At 47.9% G+C, this 18,593-nt stretch overlaps 1 protein-coding gene across 2 annotated transcripts in view; it reads left to right on the top strand.

Annotated features, from left to right (window-relative positions):
• ALDH1L1 (aldehyde dehydrogenase 1 family member L1) overlaps nucleotides 1-18,593 on the top strand; it is a 64,624-nt gene that overhangs the window by 25,937 nt on the left and 20,094 nt on the right. For both annotated transcript variants that reach the window (XR_005211723.1, XM_037803545.1), the window contains exons 9-15: nucleotides 1,214-1,305; nucleotides 5,233-5,377; nucleotides 6,749-6,868; nucleotides 8,256-8,383; nucleotides 12,669-12,819; nucleotides 14,025-14,095; nucleotides 17,648-17,753. Coding sequence is in view for 1 of the 2 variants with exons in the window: in XM_037803545.1 (XP_037659473.1) it covers nucleotides 1,214-1,305; nucleotides 5,233-5,377; nucleotides 6,749-6,868; nucleotides 8,256-8,383; nucleotides 12,669-12,819; nucleotides 14,025-14,095; nucleotides 17,648-17,753 (813 nt within the window). In the remaining variant the exon portion in view is untranslated. The remainder of the gene's footprint in view (nucleotides 1-1,213; nucleotides 1,306-5,232; nucleotides 5,378-6,748; nucleotides 6,869-8,255; nucleotides 8,384-12,668; nucleotides 12,820-14,024; nucleotides 14,096-17,647; nucleotides 17,754-18,593) is intronic.

Genomic DNA, 18,593 nt, shown 5'->3' on the forward strand with positions numbered 1-18,593 from the left:
TCCCCAGAAAACCAATAGGAGAATTGGTTTATCTATAGGTTCTATTTATCTATATCTATATCATATCTATATCTATATCTATATCTATATCCCTATCTATATCCATATCCATATCCATAGAGATTTATGGATAGAGATTGTATCTATAGCTATATATCTCTATTTATTTGTAGATTTATTTTAAGAAATTGGCTAATGCAATTGTGGGGTCTGGCAAGTCTGAAATCCCTAGGGCAGGCCAGCAGCCTGGAAACTCAGACAAGAGTTTGATGGTATAGTCCTCAGGCAGAATTTCTTCTTCTCTGGGAGATCTCCATTCTTTGCTCTTAAGGCTTTCAATTGATTGGGTGAAACCCTTCCACATTATTGAGAGTAATCTCCTTTCCTTAAGCCAACAGAATGTGGATGCAAATCTCATCTATGACATACATATCTTAATGGCAATTGAATAGACCAGGGTTGGACCCAACCACTGGACACCAGGGACTCATCAGGCTGATACATAAGAATAACCATCACAGTGCAATCATGCTTTTACCATGCTTTCCAACTTTCATTTTCTCCCTGGCCCACCAGATACACTGGCCAGAGATTGCTGCCTCTTCACAGGTCTCAGGATAGAGTGAGGATGACTTGCCTTTGTTCACAGAACAAGTTAATATCTCAGTAAGGACAAAATCCAGTCTTTTGAGCACCATCCCCTTTCTCTGCCCCTTGCCCCATACTTGACATCTTCATTTTTGCCCCTCGTGCTTTGCTCCCCCTTTCACCACTACACCCAGCCATCAGTATCAGGGTCATGCTGGGGACACAAGCTAAATCCAGATGGATAAGGACCAAGGTGAACCTGAGTGTGTGAGGTGGGGGTTCAGAGTTTCAGGAAGTTCTAGCAAATCTGTCCCCCAGGATGATCATGGGACATCTGGAACATGATCCCAGAGCAGCTGGGAGTCAGAGTGAGGTGGAGCATGAGGACAGCCTCACCAGCGTCTGAGAGCTCTGGGGCCCGAGGCAGTTCCTACTTCTCCAAGGTGGTGGTCACTCCAAGTCCTTAAGTCCACACTGGAAAGGAGCAATACCTCTGAGTGGACAGAGAGAAGCCCACACCTGTATCAGGCCATGAGGGATATCCAGATAGCAGCTGCTATCTGGTCCAACACCTGCTTCCCATCTCCCCAGAGGAACCATGCTCTCATTGGGTCTTGTTTTGCAGAATGTTTGGCAAAGGATTCTCCCCAACGTCCTGGAGGTTGAAGACTCCACCGATTTCTTCAAGTCAGGGGCTGCATCAGTGGATGTTGTGAGGTAAGGTCAGGAGTAGAGGAGACCCTGTACCAGTAGCAAATCACCACAGATCTCAGTGGCATAAGACAGCCACCATTTTGTTATGTCCTTGGATTCTGAGGGCCAGAATTCAGAAAGGGCTCAGCAAGGATGGCTCCTCTGCTCCACCTGGTGTGCAGGGTTAGCTGGGGAGACACAGATGGCTGGGGGTAAAGTGAATGATTGGGAGCTGGTATAGCTAGGAAAGGGATATCCATTTTCTTGATAGCTTCTTCACTCCCATGTCTGGTGCCTGGGCTGGGCTGGCTGAAGACTGGACCCACCTGGAATGCTTTGATGAGACTGTTCTGGCATGACAGTCTCAGGGAAGTTGGGCTTCCATCTTACATGGCAGCTCAAGACTGGGAGGAAGCATTCTAGCAAGCAATGTAGAAGCTGGAGCACCTTTTATAACCTAGCCTTGGAAGTCACCTATTGTCACTTCCACTGGCCGTAATTGGTAGAGGCAGTCACATACCCACCCAGATTCCAGGGCAGGTGACCTAGGCCCCGTCTTTCAATGGGAGGAGTATCAAAGAATTGCCATTATACTTTAAAATTGCCAGTGAAAGTAGAGATGTGTGGTGGAAAGAGGAACAGGCAGGTAGAGCATGAGGAGATGAATCTAAGCTCACAGGAGTTTCCATCAAGCAGTGTGTATGTGATGGGACAGTGGGGTGGGAGTCATGATTGCAGTATTTTTTAAATTGAAGTATAGTTTATGTGCAGTGAAATGGCCATATTTTAAGTCAACAGTTTGATAAGCTTTGACAAAGTATATATTTGTGTAACCCTCATCTCAGTCAAGGTATAGATGTTAGCCTTACTCCAGAAAGTTCCCTTGTACTGACCTCTTTCATTCAGTACTCCCACATCTCAAAGACAATCACCATAGATTTAATTTCACCTATCCTTGAGCTTCATATGAATTGTCCTTTAACTGTAGTAAGTTCTAATTTATATAAAAAAGAAGGATGTGCATTAGAACACCTTTGCTTGCAAACATCAGTAACTTAATTCGAATTGCCTTAAGGCAAAAAACAAACAAACAAACAAAAACACACAACAGAAGTCAAAAAGTTCATGAGTAGCTCTCTTTAAGCATGGCTGACTAATCCAAGGGCTCAAATAATGTCATTTACACACTCATTATGGCAGGGTTTCTCCTCATGATGATAAAATGGCTGCACAGTAGCTCCAGTCTTATCTTTCCAACGTTCTCAATGAAAACAGAGATTTGCTTTTCTTGCCAATTTCAGCATAATGCTTGAATTTGACGTTTACTGGCTCTGATGGAGTCATGTGTCCCAATTATGGCCAAGGAAACACATATAAGGATGCATGCTGTGATTGGCCAAGCCTGAGTCATGTGCCCATTTTGGAGCCAAGGGTGGAATCAGTTATACTCTATTTATGGAAAGAGGAGAAAGGGTTGTTCCTTGGGAAAATTTGAATTCTATTACCAGAAGCAGATGAAACAGGGGCTCAAAAGGAAGAAACAAAGATGCCTACCATATATGGGGAGAAGTTTCTTGAACTGCAGGAAGGTACAAATGAAACTCTGTGGAGCTTAAGTAGAGAAAATTCACATACAAAATGAAGAAGGAAGGATGTGTCATTAATATTAATATTAGTGGGTCTCCTTCCCCATTAATATTGAACATGAATGTGAAATTGAGAAGAGTTTCAGAGAAGCACTCTGAACTGGCCTCCGCATTTTGGTTCCCTTAGGAGAGCTGATAACTCTAGAACTTCATCAAAAGAGAAACGCATAGAATTAGATGAAGGAAAGTGACCCAGGTTAGTTGGTGAAACAGACTGTGAAATCTAGTCCCTTGTGAATACCTACAAAGGCTTGCAGGGAAAATGAGGAGGAGATTAATATTTACATTTTGCCGACCACGAGACTGGGATAAGCCAAGAACACAGCTGCAGTATGACAAAATTGAAAGTCCATCTGAGGCTGTATGGGGCAACACTAAGCTGTGCTGGCTACAGGCTTCCCTCATTTTAATGATATCATAATAAAAACTTCAAGAAAATAGTAATTGGAGATGGAGTTGCATATAGTCCACACTGGGCAGGTTCTGGGAAGGAGTTTGGGAGGGGTTGAAGCAGAAGAGCAACTAAGAATCTGAAGAAAATTGGTGTTACATATGGTATCAATAGTTCTTGCTACAAAACAAGCCAACCTAAAGCACAGTGGTGTAAAACAATAACCATCTATTTAGCTCATGGGTCTGTGGGTCAACAGTTTGGGCTGGGCTCTGCTGATCTTGGCTAGGCTCAACTGATGTCGACTGGACTCACTTATAGGTCAGCTGGGGACTGGCTGGTCTGGGATGGCTTCAGCCAGGAGGGCTCATCTCTTCTCCATGTGGTTCTCATCCTTCAGGGGGCCATGTGGTTCATGTGGTAGTGGCAGGGCCCTTCAAGAAAGAGAGGAAGTGTGCCTCAACTCTTGAGGCCTAGGCTCTGAACTAGAACATTATGTCCACCATGTTCTGTTGGCCAACGCACAAGTCTTGCTGGTGTGCTCTTGGCTCTGCTCTTGGCTCTGGCCCATTCAACATGGCTCTACATGAGTGTACATTCAGCCAACCACTCCCTTTGGGAATGCTTTAAAGCTGGGAGGGATGGGAACACACTGGGCTGCAAAATCAGGATCCAAAGCTCCATGGAAGACTGAAGTTTTGAGCCTATAAAACCAGATGCAGTGTAGCAAAGACTGAAGTAAGGTCCTCTTTGGAGCTCAGAAAAACCAAACCCCTACTAGAAGTGGAGGATATGAGGATGTGGCTTATGGGAAAAGACTCCAGAGTTGGGGTGAATGAGGAGCACAGTATGAGGTTATGCATTCACTTGTGTCTCTAACAAATTAATTTATTGAGCCCGTACTGTAGGCAAAGCAGTGTGCCAGCAGTGGGGATATAGTAGGGAACAAAACAGATGTAATTCCTGGCCTATTAGAGCCCTGGGAGAAACAAAGAAAAGTATACTTGTGATCATTATTATTATTATATGGGATGTCTCAATTAGTCATCACAAACTCATAGAGGACTATTATTTTAATTAAACTTAATTTTATAATTAAGTTTTAGATTTCCAGAAAAGTTGTGAAAACAGTGCAGAGAGTTCCCCTATACTCTATATCCTTCTTCCCCATTACCAACGCCTATGTTAGTGTGGTACATGTCTCAACAATGAGTGAACCAGTATCGACACATTGTTAAAAAAAGAACATCCATAATTTATTCATATTTCCTTAGGTTTTGCCTGATGTCCTTTTTCTGTCCCAGGATTGCATCCAGATTCCATTTAGTTGTTATGGCACTTTATTCTCTGCTGATCTGCGATAGTTTCTCAGACTTGCTTTGTTTTTCATTACTTTCATGGGTTTTAAGGACTATTCATCTGGTATTTGATAGAATGCCTCTCAATTGGGATTTGTCTGATTTTTCTCATGATTAGCCTGGGGCTGTGGGTTTGGGAGAGAAAGACCACAGAAATAAAGTGCCCTTCTCCTCGCACGATATCAAGGGTACTTGCTGTCAACCTGACTTACCATTGATGAAGCTGATGACGATCACTGGGCTGAGGAAGTTTTTGTTAGGTTTCACACTTGCTGGGCTGAACTCTGAAAGAAAGTCACTAAGTGTTGCCCACATTTAAGCGGTAGGGGGTATGCTTTACCTCCTTGAGGTGTTGTATCTACATAAATTATTTGGAATTCTTCTGCATGGGAGACTGGGGAATTTTTCTATTCCCCAACATTTATTTATTATTGAATCATTCATATCAGTATGAACTCATAGATATTTATTTTATACTTTGGATTATAATTATACAGTGAAGCAGTTCTGCAAAGTTCTTTTCAAGCTCACCCTTTTTCCATCTCCTTTCCTCCAGACTGCTGGAGGAAGTAAAGGAGCTGTGTGATGGCCTGGAGTTGGAAAATGAAGATGTGTACATGGCAACCTCGTTTGGGGACTTCATCCAGTTGTTGGTGAGAAAGCTGCGAGGGGAAGATGAAGACGAGCTAGTCATCGACTACGTGAGTCCTGGGCCCCTTCCATGGGGGAATGATCTGACAGACTTTCAGGCATCCTCATCTATAAATCCACAATGACACATGGGGGAAACCAGGATGTTCCAGAAGCCAGGACCCCAAAGAGCCCACCCTGCAATGTCAACAAGCTCTCCCTGGCAACACAGGATAGCCTGACGGTGCTAGGGCAGTAGGGCAAACTCAACAGAGGAAATTGCCTTCCGATGCCCAATCTATGGCTTAAATTCTGAGTTCCAAGACATGAAACCAGTATTTTAAAAAGATATTTTTAGTGCCCAACAGAGAAAATAAATAATCATATACATTCAATTTGTACAAACAGAAGTGGACAAAGGACTTGAAAATCTATTTTATAAGGAAATTCTTAAGAAATCATCCCTGGGGTATGTTGACAAACTACCAACTCCCATAGGAATTAGCTTTGGTGTAGTTTGTCTGGATGGTAGTTTAACGCAAAAGCTGAAGGAGAAAGTCCAGATGGCCAAGGTGGACTCCAGGTTGGCCTTGGATCATGGGCAGATGACAGATGAACAGATTCAGGAGAGGGAAATGGAGTCACAGAGGCATTCAGCATGGAATGGTCTTTGTGGAACAAACCTTACTTCCCTGCCTCTAACATGCAGATCAATAGCAACGTGACTAGTGTGGGGGGATGTCATCACGTCTGGTGTCCTCTCCACCTGGATGAGATGGCCTTACCTGCCACTTCCTATGTGCTGAGCACTGTTATCCTGCAAATGTCAACCCTTTTAGTCCTCACGACACCTCCCGTGTGGGTGCTGAGTAACCAGCCTGATGTCTCTCCACGAGTGAGTGGCAGAGCCGGGATTCAATTCAGACCAGGTGGTGTCATGGTCTGTGCTCTCTAGCACGGCTCTTCGCTCGGCTGCCACTGCTGCCCCTAGGCCAGCTCACTGGACTGAGCAAGGCAGCAGGGCTGGGTCAGCAAAGGGGCTGAGAGGAGGAGCCCTGGACCCCTTGGTTATGAGGGTGTGAGTGTGTATGTGTGTGTGAGTGTATGTGTAACAGTGTATGTGTGTGTCTGGGTGAGAGTGTGTGAGTGTGTGTAACTGTATGTGTGTGTCTAGGTGAGAGTGTGTGTGTGTGTGTAACTGTGTGTGTATGTGTGGGTGACTGTATGCGACACCCATCTGAGGTGTCCATGTGCATGTTTGTGAGTTTGAGCCTGGGAGTGTTTCCGCTGTATATCTGTGTGTGTGTCTGTGTGTGACTGTGTGAGTGTGTGTGTGTGAGAGCCTGTGTGTGCCTCCTGTCCCCAGGGGAGTTTGTGCTCATCATTTGGGTCGTGAAGAATCCGCACTGCAGCTGAAGCACCACAGAAACCTTTCTCCCCAGGTGGAAAAGTCGGTGAATAAGCTGACTGTCCGAATACCCCACCAACTCTTCATTGGGGGCAAGTTTGTGGATGCCGAGGACAGCAAGACCTATGAAACCATCAACCCCACGGATGGAAGCGTGAGTGCCTCCCCCTCACCCCAACTTCTGTGGGGGCCGTCACCTGGAGAATCCAAGGCTTTGACTTGGGTCTTTGAAATGGACGCAGAAAGATTGCAATTAGTCCCCATCCCTCCCTTGATTTTCACCTCCTCCCTGCTCCACCCTCCCATGCTGCTACAGGCTTGAAGTAGGGAGAGAATAAGAGGGAGGCAGGAGAAGCTCTAGAGAGACTGGAAACAGAGTTCAAATCCCCAGAGGAAGCATGCACGCCATTCCCTCCAGCTCCACACTGCAACAGTAACCCCGGCACGGGCCCCACCTTTTCTAGTATTTATCTAACCCCCTCCTCCCTCAGCAGGAAATTCTTCTTGAACTGAATCTGCTGCTTTTCAGGCTTTCTTGACCATGGCATTCAGCACTGTGTATCACGACCCAGGACAAACATCTTGCAAATTCACCTGCTCATGTATCTGATCTAAAAGTTTCACAAACAAAGCTTACTAATGTTTTTCTATCCTAGTCTCTCCTCTCCTCTCCTATCTTATCCTAGCTTAGCCTACCCTACCCTATTCTATCCTAATGCTCAGGGTCCCTTAAGAAAACAGACAGCATGTCCAAAATGGGTAATTTGAGGTGCGTTTAAAGAAAGAGAACTTACAAAGATGGGGGCAAGGTTTAGGGAAGCAGATAAGAGTGGCACAAGGTCAGAAATGACAGGGAGCTGTTGGCACCTCTCCACCTGAAGGAGCAATGGAGGAAGCAGTTCCTGGAGCCCAGTGCAGGTAGCCGTGTGGGGAGGGCTGTCTGGCGGGAGCTGTGGCCCTTGGTCGGAGGGCAAAGAGGTGCTGACAGAATAAATATGGGACTTCGCTCTCCTCCCACCACTCAGCGTCCCTTTGGCCAAATCCAATGGCATCCAGGGGCCAGGGAGCCTCTTGATAGAGTGCTTATGGGTTACATCTCAGAGCCCAGAACAGAGTGGAAGACGGGTGGGGAGTGGATGCAGAGGGCCAGCACTTGAGTTCTGTCTGCCTTGAATAGTCAGTCTACTTAAGTAAAAAATTTCCAGCTATGAGTCACTAAATTAATGGATTTCCATTATCCGTTTGAAAAACCCTAAGCTGGCCCCCAGCCTTCTAGCTGTGGCTTGCATCTGCTGCCCTTGCTTGGGCCTGGTTGGGGAGGTGAAGACAGGGTCTTTATTCTATAGAAACACACACAGACCTTTCCTAGGGCCCCCGGCCCTCCTTTCATGGAGTAAACCCTTGCAGTCCCCTCCCACTGGCTGAGTTTCACATGTGAGCCTGGCTGCATGGTCTCTGGGGCGCCCCCGCCTCACTGGGGTTCCACACGAGGAGGGCCGGGGTGGGTCGGATGATGTGTCTTTGCCCTGCTCCCCCCACAGGCCATCTGCCAGGTGTCCCTGGCCCAGCTGGCTGATGTGGACAAGGCGGTGGCTGCTGCAAAGGATGCCTTTGAGAATGGATTGTGGGGGAAGATCAATGCACGGGACAGGGGGCGGCTTTTGTACAGGTAAGACCTCAGCTGACTCCCCCTTCAATGCACCGTGATGCCGAGAGGAGTGTGGGTCCAGAGTGGTTTTCCTGTTGTTTTTTTGGTGAAGGGTGGGGGTGGGGGTGGGGGTGGGCCCTGACAAGGTCACATGACCTCAGCTTTTGGGGCTTCCAACCTGAGGAGGCTGAATCTGGCTGGGAGGATCAGAAAAGGCTCTTAGAGGAGGCAAGGGAAGGCAGGAGGGATTTTACCAGAGAGAAAAGGCCTTAGGGGAAAGGTGTTTCAGCAGAGGGGACTGCACGAGCAAAGACATGGAATTACAAGAATGAGGGTGTGCTTCAGATAGAAGAAGCTGACTGGTTTTCCTGAATGATGCAGCTGGTGCTGTGAAAACCCACACAAGAGCAGCTCCGGGATTCAATTAGCTTAGGCCCAAGGAGAAACGGAGGTGTGAGGCTCCATAAGCAAAAGACAGGAAGGGCAGGGTTGGAGTTGGTCCCCGGGGTTGTCAGACCCCCTCAGGAAGTATCTCCCAACCTCCTCCTTTAGCTCTGCTTGTAATTGCACCAGTGGACTCTTTTTTACAAAGTAGAAATAAGGCCTCTCCAAACTCCTGGTCTCATTCTCCTTAAAGCAAAAAAGAAGAAAGAAAAGAAAATGGGGAGGAAGGGGTCCTCTTCCCTTAGTCTCAATTCAGAAGTCTTCAGGAATGGTTTATGATTGCCCTAGCTTAGGACTACAAGGTAGGAGTGGGGCTGCTCCCCTAGAATTACATAGTTTCAGTGGGAGAAGCAGCAGTCACCCCCAAAGAAGTGGGGTTATGTTTCCAGAAGAACAGAGGGCCTGGGCAGTTGAACCAATGAGTATTTGCAGAAAGCCTTAGAAGCCAGTTTAAGGAACTTGAATTTATTCTCTGGATGGTGGGGAAGTACAGAGGGCGAGAAGCCAGCCTACAAATTGATCAGAGCGTGTTTGTTGTCCAGTGAGAGGAAGCCCCTGCCTTTGCCTTGTGGGTCAGAATGGCTTTTGTTTCTATTCCAGAGGTCAGCAGCTGAGAACTAGATCGGGGGTCTGCATGTTTTACTGAAAGGAATAGAGACCATAGGGTTTGGGGCAGGTGAGAGCTATAGAGGTCTGGCTTGTTCAAGTTAATTTCAATACCCTTTGAAGTATCCATTGGCTAATGACAGACCGTCCCTAGAGCACCTAGAAAATCTTTTACAGTCGGAATTGGGGAACTTGCAAGCCCAGTCTTTGGTGGTGGTGAGCTTTCTGGCCCTGGAGCAGTGACTTTGTATGACAGTCTGGTGATCATCTAATGGATGTGTTGTAATAACTCTACAGCTCTAAAATGATAGTGAGGGGACTGGGGCCCGTACATGTGGACTGGGTGAAGGCCCTGAGAGCTAACCGGTCCTCACCCTGTGCAAACACTCAGGGCTCGAATGAGGCATGTTCTTACTGGCTCTGCTGAAGTGCATTGAGGGAGAGGCTGGGTGGATTTGCAATAGGAGGGTCAGGACAGGGAATTCCTAGAACAGTGGTTCCAGAGTGCCCCTGGCTCAATCAGGGAAGTAGAGCCACCAAGGATACAAAGGAATAAGGAATGAAATATGGGAATATCACATTATACAATTGTGGGAGAGGCTGGAAAGAAAGATCCAGAAGGGAGAATTAGAGAACGTCACTAACCACCCCTGCTAAATCCTTGGTGGACAAGACGGAGCTTCCAGGAGAATCTGGGAAGCCAGCCATATCCAGCTGCCAGACTGGGACCATGAAGAGGAGCTGGTGGGAAAGTCCAGAGAAATCTATGGCCTCTATATTCAAACCATTTCTATAGGTCCACAGTCAAAGATCTGGTGGTGAGCCTTGGACTTCTGTTGGTGGGCAGGGCTAGCAATTAGGAAGAAGAGCTAGTGTGGAGTGGGAGAGAGAGAGAGGACAAGCTGGAGAACTCTGGGAATGTCTGCTTCACGCCTGCCTCCCAAATCTCATGGGACGCTACTTTTGGTCAACTCTAACCTGGCACCCTATAGCGAAGGGGGTTCTGGAAAACCTACGTCCAGCTTAACCAAGTTGACCATAGAATAGTCCTGCAGAGTTTCCCTTCTGAGTGCATTCCAGAGTGTATTCAAGTGATGATTCCTTTAGTTTATGTGTTCTGGGAGTTGGTTTTATGATACAGCTACATCACATACATTTGGCATTGTTTGTCCTTGCAGCTGGTGGAACCCTATTCCTTAAAATGCCACCTTGTTTTATTTTTGCTATTTGGTATGTAACTTTTCCCAGAAAGTGATACACACATTTGTATTTCTTACCCAGAGAGTGACTCTTTTCACTTCACTGTTTTTGAGGCAATAGCCTGGCTGCTGCTGATTTGTTTGTGCATGTTCAGTCACAGTTTCATTCAACAAATAGTTAACTGGGTGCTTACCTAGTGCCCAGTTATATGCTGGGGGCTGGAGACACATTGGTGAGCAGAAAACCAGATGAGGTCCCTGCTCTTATATGCTAACAAGAGAAGCAAATGTTAATTAGGTAATAATCTAAGAAAAAATATATATTTACTAACTATGGAGAGGATTGAAGAAAGTCAGAAGATGCGGTTAGAGGACACTTTAGGGAGATGTGATTAGTTGGGGGATAGAGATTAAGATTGACTTCCTAGAAGATGTGACCCTTGCATCCAAGTCTGGGAAATACACAGAAGATACGGAGATAAAATGGAAGTGTGGTGAGAGGGAGCAACACACAGAGGTTCCAAGGTAGGAGGGAGCCGGACTTACTTGAGGACTCCATGTGGCCAGTGTGAGGATGGAGATAAAAAGTGATGGGCACCATGGTCTGAGAATGAGATGGGGCATTCTGGTAGACCAGGCAAGGAGCTGAGACTATCCTGAGTGCAGTGGGTGGCTGTTGGAGTGTTTTAGTGGAATGTTTAGGCAGGTGAGGACAGGGCTAGATTTGGGGGTTGTAAAGATCAGTCTTGTTGCCAGGTTGAGAAAGGAGAAGGGAGTAAGAGAAAGGAATCAGGAGGCTTTAGCTTTGGATTCGGCTCTTGGCCATAGATTCTTTGGGGGTTTACTCTGGAGCCATGGTTCTCCACCTTTCCCCCATCTGCACTGCACCCTCAGGGATACGATACACTCACATTCATGAGGTTGGCACAGTGAGTTTGCAATTTGTGAGGATTTCAGAGCTGAGCAAGAAAAATATTTGACCACTAGATGGCAGGAGCACACATGCTAATTATTAGAGGTGCCACTTGGGCAGGTTTGTGGTGAGAGAAGATCCCTCTCAGCAGGAAACCTTCCAGCTGCTGCTGCATGAGGGAGCATCCCAAATGGCAAGCACAGCAAGGGAAAGCTCCCGAGGGAGAGGGGAATATGGAGGAAGGTGGTGTTGGTGGTGGGGTTATATGTCAAGACAATGTCGCTTCAGTCAACACTGTGGGAAGTCTCTGGGTGAGAGAGCTCTAAGGGCACTATGACTTGGGGACTTACAACTGCAGGGTTTTTTCTTATCTCTGGCTAGCAGATGTTGGGTGGGGTTCTACAGGGTGTATAAAGCAGTCAGCTCCAAATGGTTAAAAATTGCTTACTTGGATTATTTTTTGAAAACATTTGGATGTATAAGATTTTGAGTTTGGCACCAATGGACATTTGGTCCAAACCACAGACCCAGTTTGCTGTCAAGAAGAAGCGCATATGGGTGCAACACACAGAGGCCGCCTTTGGCTCACTGATGTAACAGGTGGCTGCAGCAGCATGCCACGGAGGGGTCCATGGGTGTGACTGGCCTATCAGGATGCTGACGTGGGTGAACACTCAGATTCGAGATGGACCACGTGGGTGGACGGACCCTTACCTCTTTACCTTAAAACTCCTCCATTTATGGGAGGGGCATCTCTCCATCTCTGAGGAGGCCACCTTCCCCTATATTGAACTGTAGGTTTGTTTTCATGTTTTCTTCTAGTTAAAGCTGTCCAAAGGCAGGAAGAGTGGCCTCTTGTGGTGCTCTCCTTGCTACAGAGGTGGGGAAACACCTCTGCAGGATAATTTATAAAGGCTATTGAGAGGGTAAAGAAGAGAGGGAAGGAAGGTATAATCTTTACACTTATCCAGTAAATGTTATTAGTCCCATTTTATAGATGAGAAAGACTGAGGGTAGTAGGTTTGACTATGACAGAGACAGAAGTGGAGGGCAGGGCCCCTTGACTCCTTGAAGAATGGGTCTCAGCAACGTTAGGCTGTGCCAGGCCTCAGGTGACCTTCCCTGTCCTTTGTCCCTTGGCCAGGTTGGCAGACCTGATGGAGCAGCATCAGGAGGAGCTGGCCACCATCGAGGCCCTGGATGCGGGGGCCGTCTATACTCTGGCCCTGAAGACCCATGTGGGAATGTCCGTCCAGACCTTCCGCTACTTTGCAGGCTGGTGCGACAAGATCCAGGTGGGGCCCTGGCTTCTCCCCACCATTGAAAGTCCATGCAGGTGGGGCCAGGCCAGGCCAATGGGAGGACAATCTCCAAGGGGCAGCATATTTAGTTTTCAGTTGCTGCCAAGACAAATTGCCACATACTTAGTGGAACTTATTGGCTCACAGTTCTCCAGGTCAGAAGTCCAGGAAGGTTTGGAAAACAAATTGTTGTCAGGCTGGGCTCTTCTCTGGAGACTCTGGGCAAAACTCTGCATCCAAGCTCATTCAGGTTTTGGTGGAATCTAATCCCATGAGGTTGTAGGGCTGAGGTCTTGTTTCCTTGCTGGCTGCCAGCCAGGGGTTGCTCTCACCTTCTACAGTCTGTCCCCTGGTCCTTGCTTGGGGTCCCCTCCATCTTTGAAGCCAGAAAGTGCACATCATTCTTGTGCTTTGAATCTCTTTGATTTCCTCTTCTTCCACCCACTGGAGTAAACGCTGCTTTTAAAGGGGGCTCATGGGATTGTACTAGGTCCACCGGCACAATTTCCCCATCTTAAAGTTAACTGTGCTATATAACATAACATTATCATGGGAGATGAGATTGCATCATATTTCCAGTAGAGCATGGAATCTGGAGGCTGTATTTTTAATTTTGTCTGCTACTGGCAGTGGCAGATTAACCCTCACTCAGGAAGACTCAGGGCTCACTGTGAGTCTGCCTGATCTGGGGGTGGTGTCTGTGAGCTCATTTCCTCCCACATCCAGGGGGCTCAGGAAGACCAGGGGCATCATGGCAATGAGAGAATGTACCACCCCAGTGCTTTCCCCCTTTCTGCTGCTGTGAGTCTGGACCACAGCTCCACCTCCAGCCTCTGCTCACCACTTCAGAGAGAACTCTGCCGCACCTTCACTGTTTCTCTGCCCAAATCTCAAAGCTAGCGGCTTTACCAGTAGCAGGAACAGCTTCCCGCCAAAGCAGTCTGTCTGCCAGGCCCAAAGGAAAGCAAGCACTTCCTCCTTTCAGAGTGCCTGCTCTGCCCCCATCTCTGAGCTTATCACATTTCCCATTTCCACCGTCTACAATAAGCTGGGCAGTTCTGGTGTCCTGCCCATCTGGATAGTGAGGGATCAGGGTAAGACCAGACCCTGATATTCCCTGGGCCTCAATCAGAGGCCAGCTGCCCAGATGGGAGCAACTGGAGCCCCCTCTGCAGTGATGCCCCCTGTGTGTCTTCCAGGGCTCCACCATCCCCATCAACCAGGCCAGACCAAACCGCAACCTGACCTTCACCAAGAAAGAGCCGATCGGGTGAGTCACTGCCAAGGGCAAAGAGCTGGGTGTACGTGCCAAGGGCTTTCCATGCAGTCTGTTGTATAATCCACACAACAGCCCTGTGGGGAGTTCAGAATGTCCCCTTCTGTGTTTTTATCCAACAGCTGTTTATTTGCCAACTGTTATGTGCCACACATTTCAGGCACAGGAAATGGAGCAATGAACTAACCTGATGAAAAATTCTATCCTCAGGGAGTCTAGCAGAAAAAAATAGCTTTTACTTCTAAAGTACTTGCTCTGTGCCAGGTACAGTTTAAACCACTTTATAAGTATAATTCTATTTTAATCCTAACAGTAACCCTATATCAGACAGGGGCATGGTGGGAAAAAGGGCACACCCCAAATAATTTATCTGCAAAGAGTATATGATCAATGTGCATAGAAATTAAGAACTACAACTCAACAAGGAAAAGGGGAAAAAAGGAAAAACAGGCAAAGGATGTAAACAGGAACTAAACAGAAGGAGAAATACAAACATCCAACAGAAGAGGCTGTCTTGCTGGGGACTGGTTTTGGTTTTCCTTTCCCCAACAGTGAAATGCCTTTTTATCCAACAGACTGACCCAAAATGAGAAGGTTCTTAAGCCACAGTGAAGGTAGAGAGAGGTGCGTCCTCACACACTGCTGGGGGTGGGTCCCTTGGGGTGCTGAGAAAGGCAGTTTGGCCCCCACTTTCCCCTCCCTAAATGTCCACACTTGACAAGCAGTTGGAGGGACCCACCCACACGTGGGCAGAGGAGGCAGCTCAAGCATGCACAGCTACTTTGCTTGGGAGGGTGACAGCAAAATCTGGAACCACCAGGGCTCCCCTCTGCTGTTATCCATCCTTGGAGCATCATGCAGCTGCAGAGGGATGAGGCAGAGCTCCAAAGCTGTCTCCAAGAGAGACTTGGACTGAGGTTTGCACCCTGCAGGGCAGCACCTAAACTTTTCCAACTGCACTGCCATGCCCTGGGGCCTGCCTTTAGTGGACATGTAGGTAAATGCAGGACAGAGGCCTGGCAGGGGGCACCGCTGGGGTGGGAGCAGAGGCCCAGGCAGCATCAGCACCTGATACTCGTGACCCACCTGCCCAGTGCCTCAGCGCAAGGTGCAGGGATTCCATGGGGGTGAGCAGGGATCCTACATCCAGCAGATGTGGTCAAAGGCACCCCCAGCTTGTCTGTCACAGTGGAGTGTTCTGTAAGGGGCAAATATCACTTGTGTAAGAGAATTCTCCCACTGGTACAAAGCAGATCTTTTGGAAATTCATATTAGACCATTTCACTGGTCCCCTTGGATTCCCAGTGGCTTCCCAATGCTCCTAAAGTGAAATGAAACTGCTGACTGTGGCCCCTGACTGGTCTGTACCTCTTGCCCTCAGTCACAGCCCTGCACCCTGCTGGCCTCCTCTGCTATCCCCCGACCCCTGGGACCACTCTTATTTACTCTCCCCTCAGCTTTTATTTTCTCTTTTCCCCAGCCCTTTGTAAGTTCAGCTGCCAGCCACTCAGGTCTCAGCTGTGCTGTATCCCCTCCCAGTTTATGCTGCATCCCCTCTCCAAGTGAGGTCCTTTTCTATTCTGTAATATCATTTTGTGCTCTGTATAACTCGTGCCATCCGAAATTATCCTGCTGCCTTCCCAGTGCTCATAATTGTTCCTGGCACATGTTAGATGGTCCATAAGTATTCGTAGAATGAATGAATGAACCAAATGTATTCTGCCAATGACTTGACACAGAGCTGTAATGGCTAAGCTGCCCCACTGAGGGTTCCTTATTCCCTCACTCCTCCCTTGGCTGCAGACTCTCCCAAATACACACAATGACCATGCTTCACAGTGTCATGGCAAATGTTAGAAATGAGTACTGTAAAGAGGGTTCTCTTGAATGAGAAGAAGGGTGCTTCCCCTTCCATCTTTCATGCATGCCCTCCTTGGAGTCCTAAAATAGGCAGGAGACCCTCCTGCATCAGAGCCAGGGAGGCTGGGGCTTGGGGAAGTGCCATGAGATGGTCCCAGCTGCACAGCAGGTTGGTGGCTGAACTGGGATGGAGATGCAGGTCACAGACACCAGGCCAGAGGTGATTTCTGATGGGGTAAACCAAAGCTTAGTTTCCAACTAAGAAAAGCCACCTAGAACCAATGAAGCAGTGAGGCTGCTGAGAAAAGTGGTTCTCAGAGGCAGCTGGGCCAGGAGTTTATTCAACCAGTCTCTATGGCTTACACACCTGCTGAGCTCTGGGACCTGAGCCAGGGTCTGTTCTGCTCTCCCATGCCAGTGGCTGGCCTCTTCTGAAGTTTTCTTTGGTGGACCGCCAGGGTTAGTCCTCTCACTCTCACAGATGGGAACATGGGGGCCTCACAGGCACAGCCTTGTATTCTGCTCTCTTCCACCAGTCTTGTCCCCTCTGGGTCTGCTGATTGTATATGGGGCATGAAGAAGGACAGATGGGAGGGGGAATAGCTTTCTTCAAACCCCTCAGTGGCATCCTGCTGCTTGCAAGATAATGTGCAAACTCCCCAGGCTGGCTTTCATGCACGATGGGATCTGGCTGCTCCTTGCTCTGCCACCTCATCTCTCCCCACACCATCAGCCTGCTCTGAGCCCCAACCTTGTGCACCAGCTGTGACTCTCCAAGGTGGCCAATCGCACTCTTAAGCTTTTGTACAAGCTCTTCCCTCTGTTTGGATTTAGTTACATCATCTTTTGGGGAAACATTCTCTGCTGCTGCTGCTGATGAAGACAAAAACATAGACTACATCAGGCTCTTATATGGACTGTCTCACTTAATTGTCCAAACAATCATACAGAGAGGTACTATTATCCCTGCCTTATAGAGGGCAGGGGAATTCAGGGTCTTAACTTGGCCACTTGGTCCCCAGAGACCATAGGGATAACTTTAGACCATATGTATCCCTTTACCACATCTAGGACTTTTCCTCTGTACCTCGTAGTGCTCTGACATGAGGCAGCCACACTGCCCAGCTAGAAGCTTTCTCAGGGACCAAGGGGGTGAAACTGACAGACTGGGAACCATCCCTTGTTACAAAGCAGATCAAGCCTTATTGGGCCTTCCATGCTGACTTCTTCAGTTCTCTCTACATGAATGACCCCCAGCCCTGTATTCACCTCTAGGAATACCCCTCTCAGTTCCTCCCAGCCTGCCTGTGTTCTCATCATCACACCCAGGAGGATCCTCTCCAGGCACTCCAGCTTGCCTGGGTTCTTATCCGTGCCTGCTTGCTGTTAACCTCCCCCATCTTACCTGCTACAGTGCACTACCAGCCATGCCCCTAGACACATCTCACCAATGCCCATTGAGATCTGCCTTCCTAGGGTCCCAGGCCATCATGCCATGCTAGGGATAGGAGTTCCTGTCAAATCAATTCATACCAAAAGGCCAGGGACTGAGAAGATGGTGATGAGCTGTCCTTAGTGGGACCTTGGGTACCTTATCAGGAAGGCTGGCCCCTGAGAGTGGGAAAGGGGGAGATTGGCAGGTCCCCTCTGGAAGAGAGAAGAAGACCTCCTCCTTTTGTAAGGCAGGGTCTGTGGCATTATCATCCCCTGGAATTACCCTCTGATGATGCTCTCCTGGAAGACGGCTGCTTGCCTGGCTGCTGGGAACACTGTGGTAATCAAACCTGCCCAGGTGAGTCGGGCCCCATGCTGGACAGGGGTTGTGGGTTGTTTAGACAGTATTGGTAACTTATTCTAAGGGAGGAGACAGAAAGCACCCTCTAGGTCCTTTACCTACACAGGCCCAGGTTTCTCTCCAAGGGAGGGAGGGTACTATAAATCAGTTTGTCTTCCATGGGCCATGCCTTTCTGTGGGTAGAGAAGTGACATCCACTAGAAGGCAAGGCTGTTTGTGCTCTTTCTTCCATTGAGCAGTTGAGACAAGCTAGCCTTCCTGTACTTACATCTGCTTGGGTGAGTAGAGTCAGAGATTCCTCCACAGATCCCAGCACTCTGGATTTGAGGGAGTGGAAACTCTGCTTCATGTCCTTTGACCAAGCCACATGCTCTAAGACAGATCTGAGTATTCTATTAATAAAGCTGGTGCTGTGGTCTCTTGTTTGGCTTCAGAGACCAAAAGTCTTGGAAGGAAGTGGGGTGAATGGTAGGCTTGGACCTCTACCCTACTCCACCCCCTCATGGATAAGCTATGTGATGGAGCATTTGATGTCCTTTGAGGATATCAGATTTCCTACTCAGTCCCTGACCACTTCTCCAGAGTCATGGGAAAACCTTCCTCAACCCCCATGAGCCTCAGTTTTTTCATCTGTACAATGGAAAGAATATTCCCTACCCTGCCTGCTTCCCAGGGGTGTTAGGAGATGCTAAAGGAAGAATGCTTTGGAGGGGCTCTTTTACAGTTCCTGAACAAGTTACCCAGGAGTTCATTCTCACTTTCCCAGCTTCTTTTGGGCATTAGCACAACAAACTATGCCAATATCATTATTGTCTTATATTTGTACTTTTGTAATTA

The sequence above is a fragment of the Choloepus didactylus genome, chromosome 1, assembly GCF_015220235.1.
Source record: "Choloepus didactylus isolate mChoDid1 chromosome 1, mChoDid1.pri, whole genome shotgun sequence".
NCBI classification, from domain to species: Eukaryota; Metazoa; Chordata; class Mammalia; order Pilosa; family Megalonychidae; genus Choloepus; species Choloepus didactylus.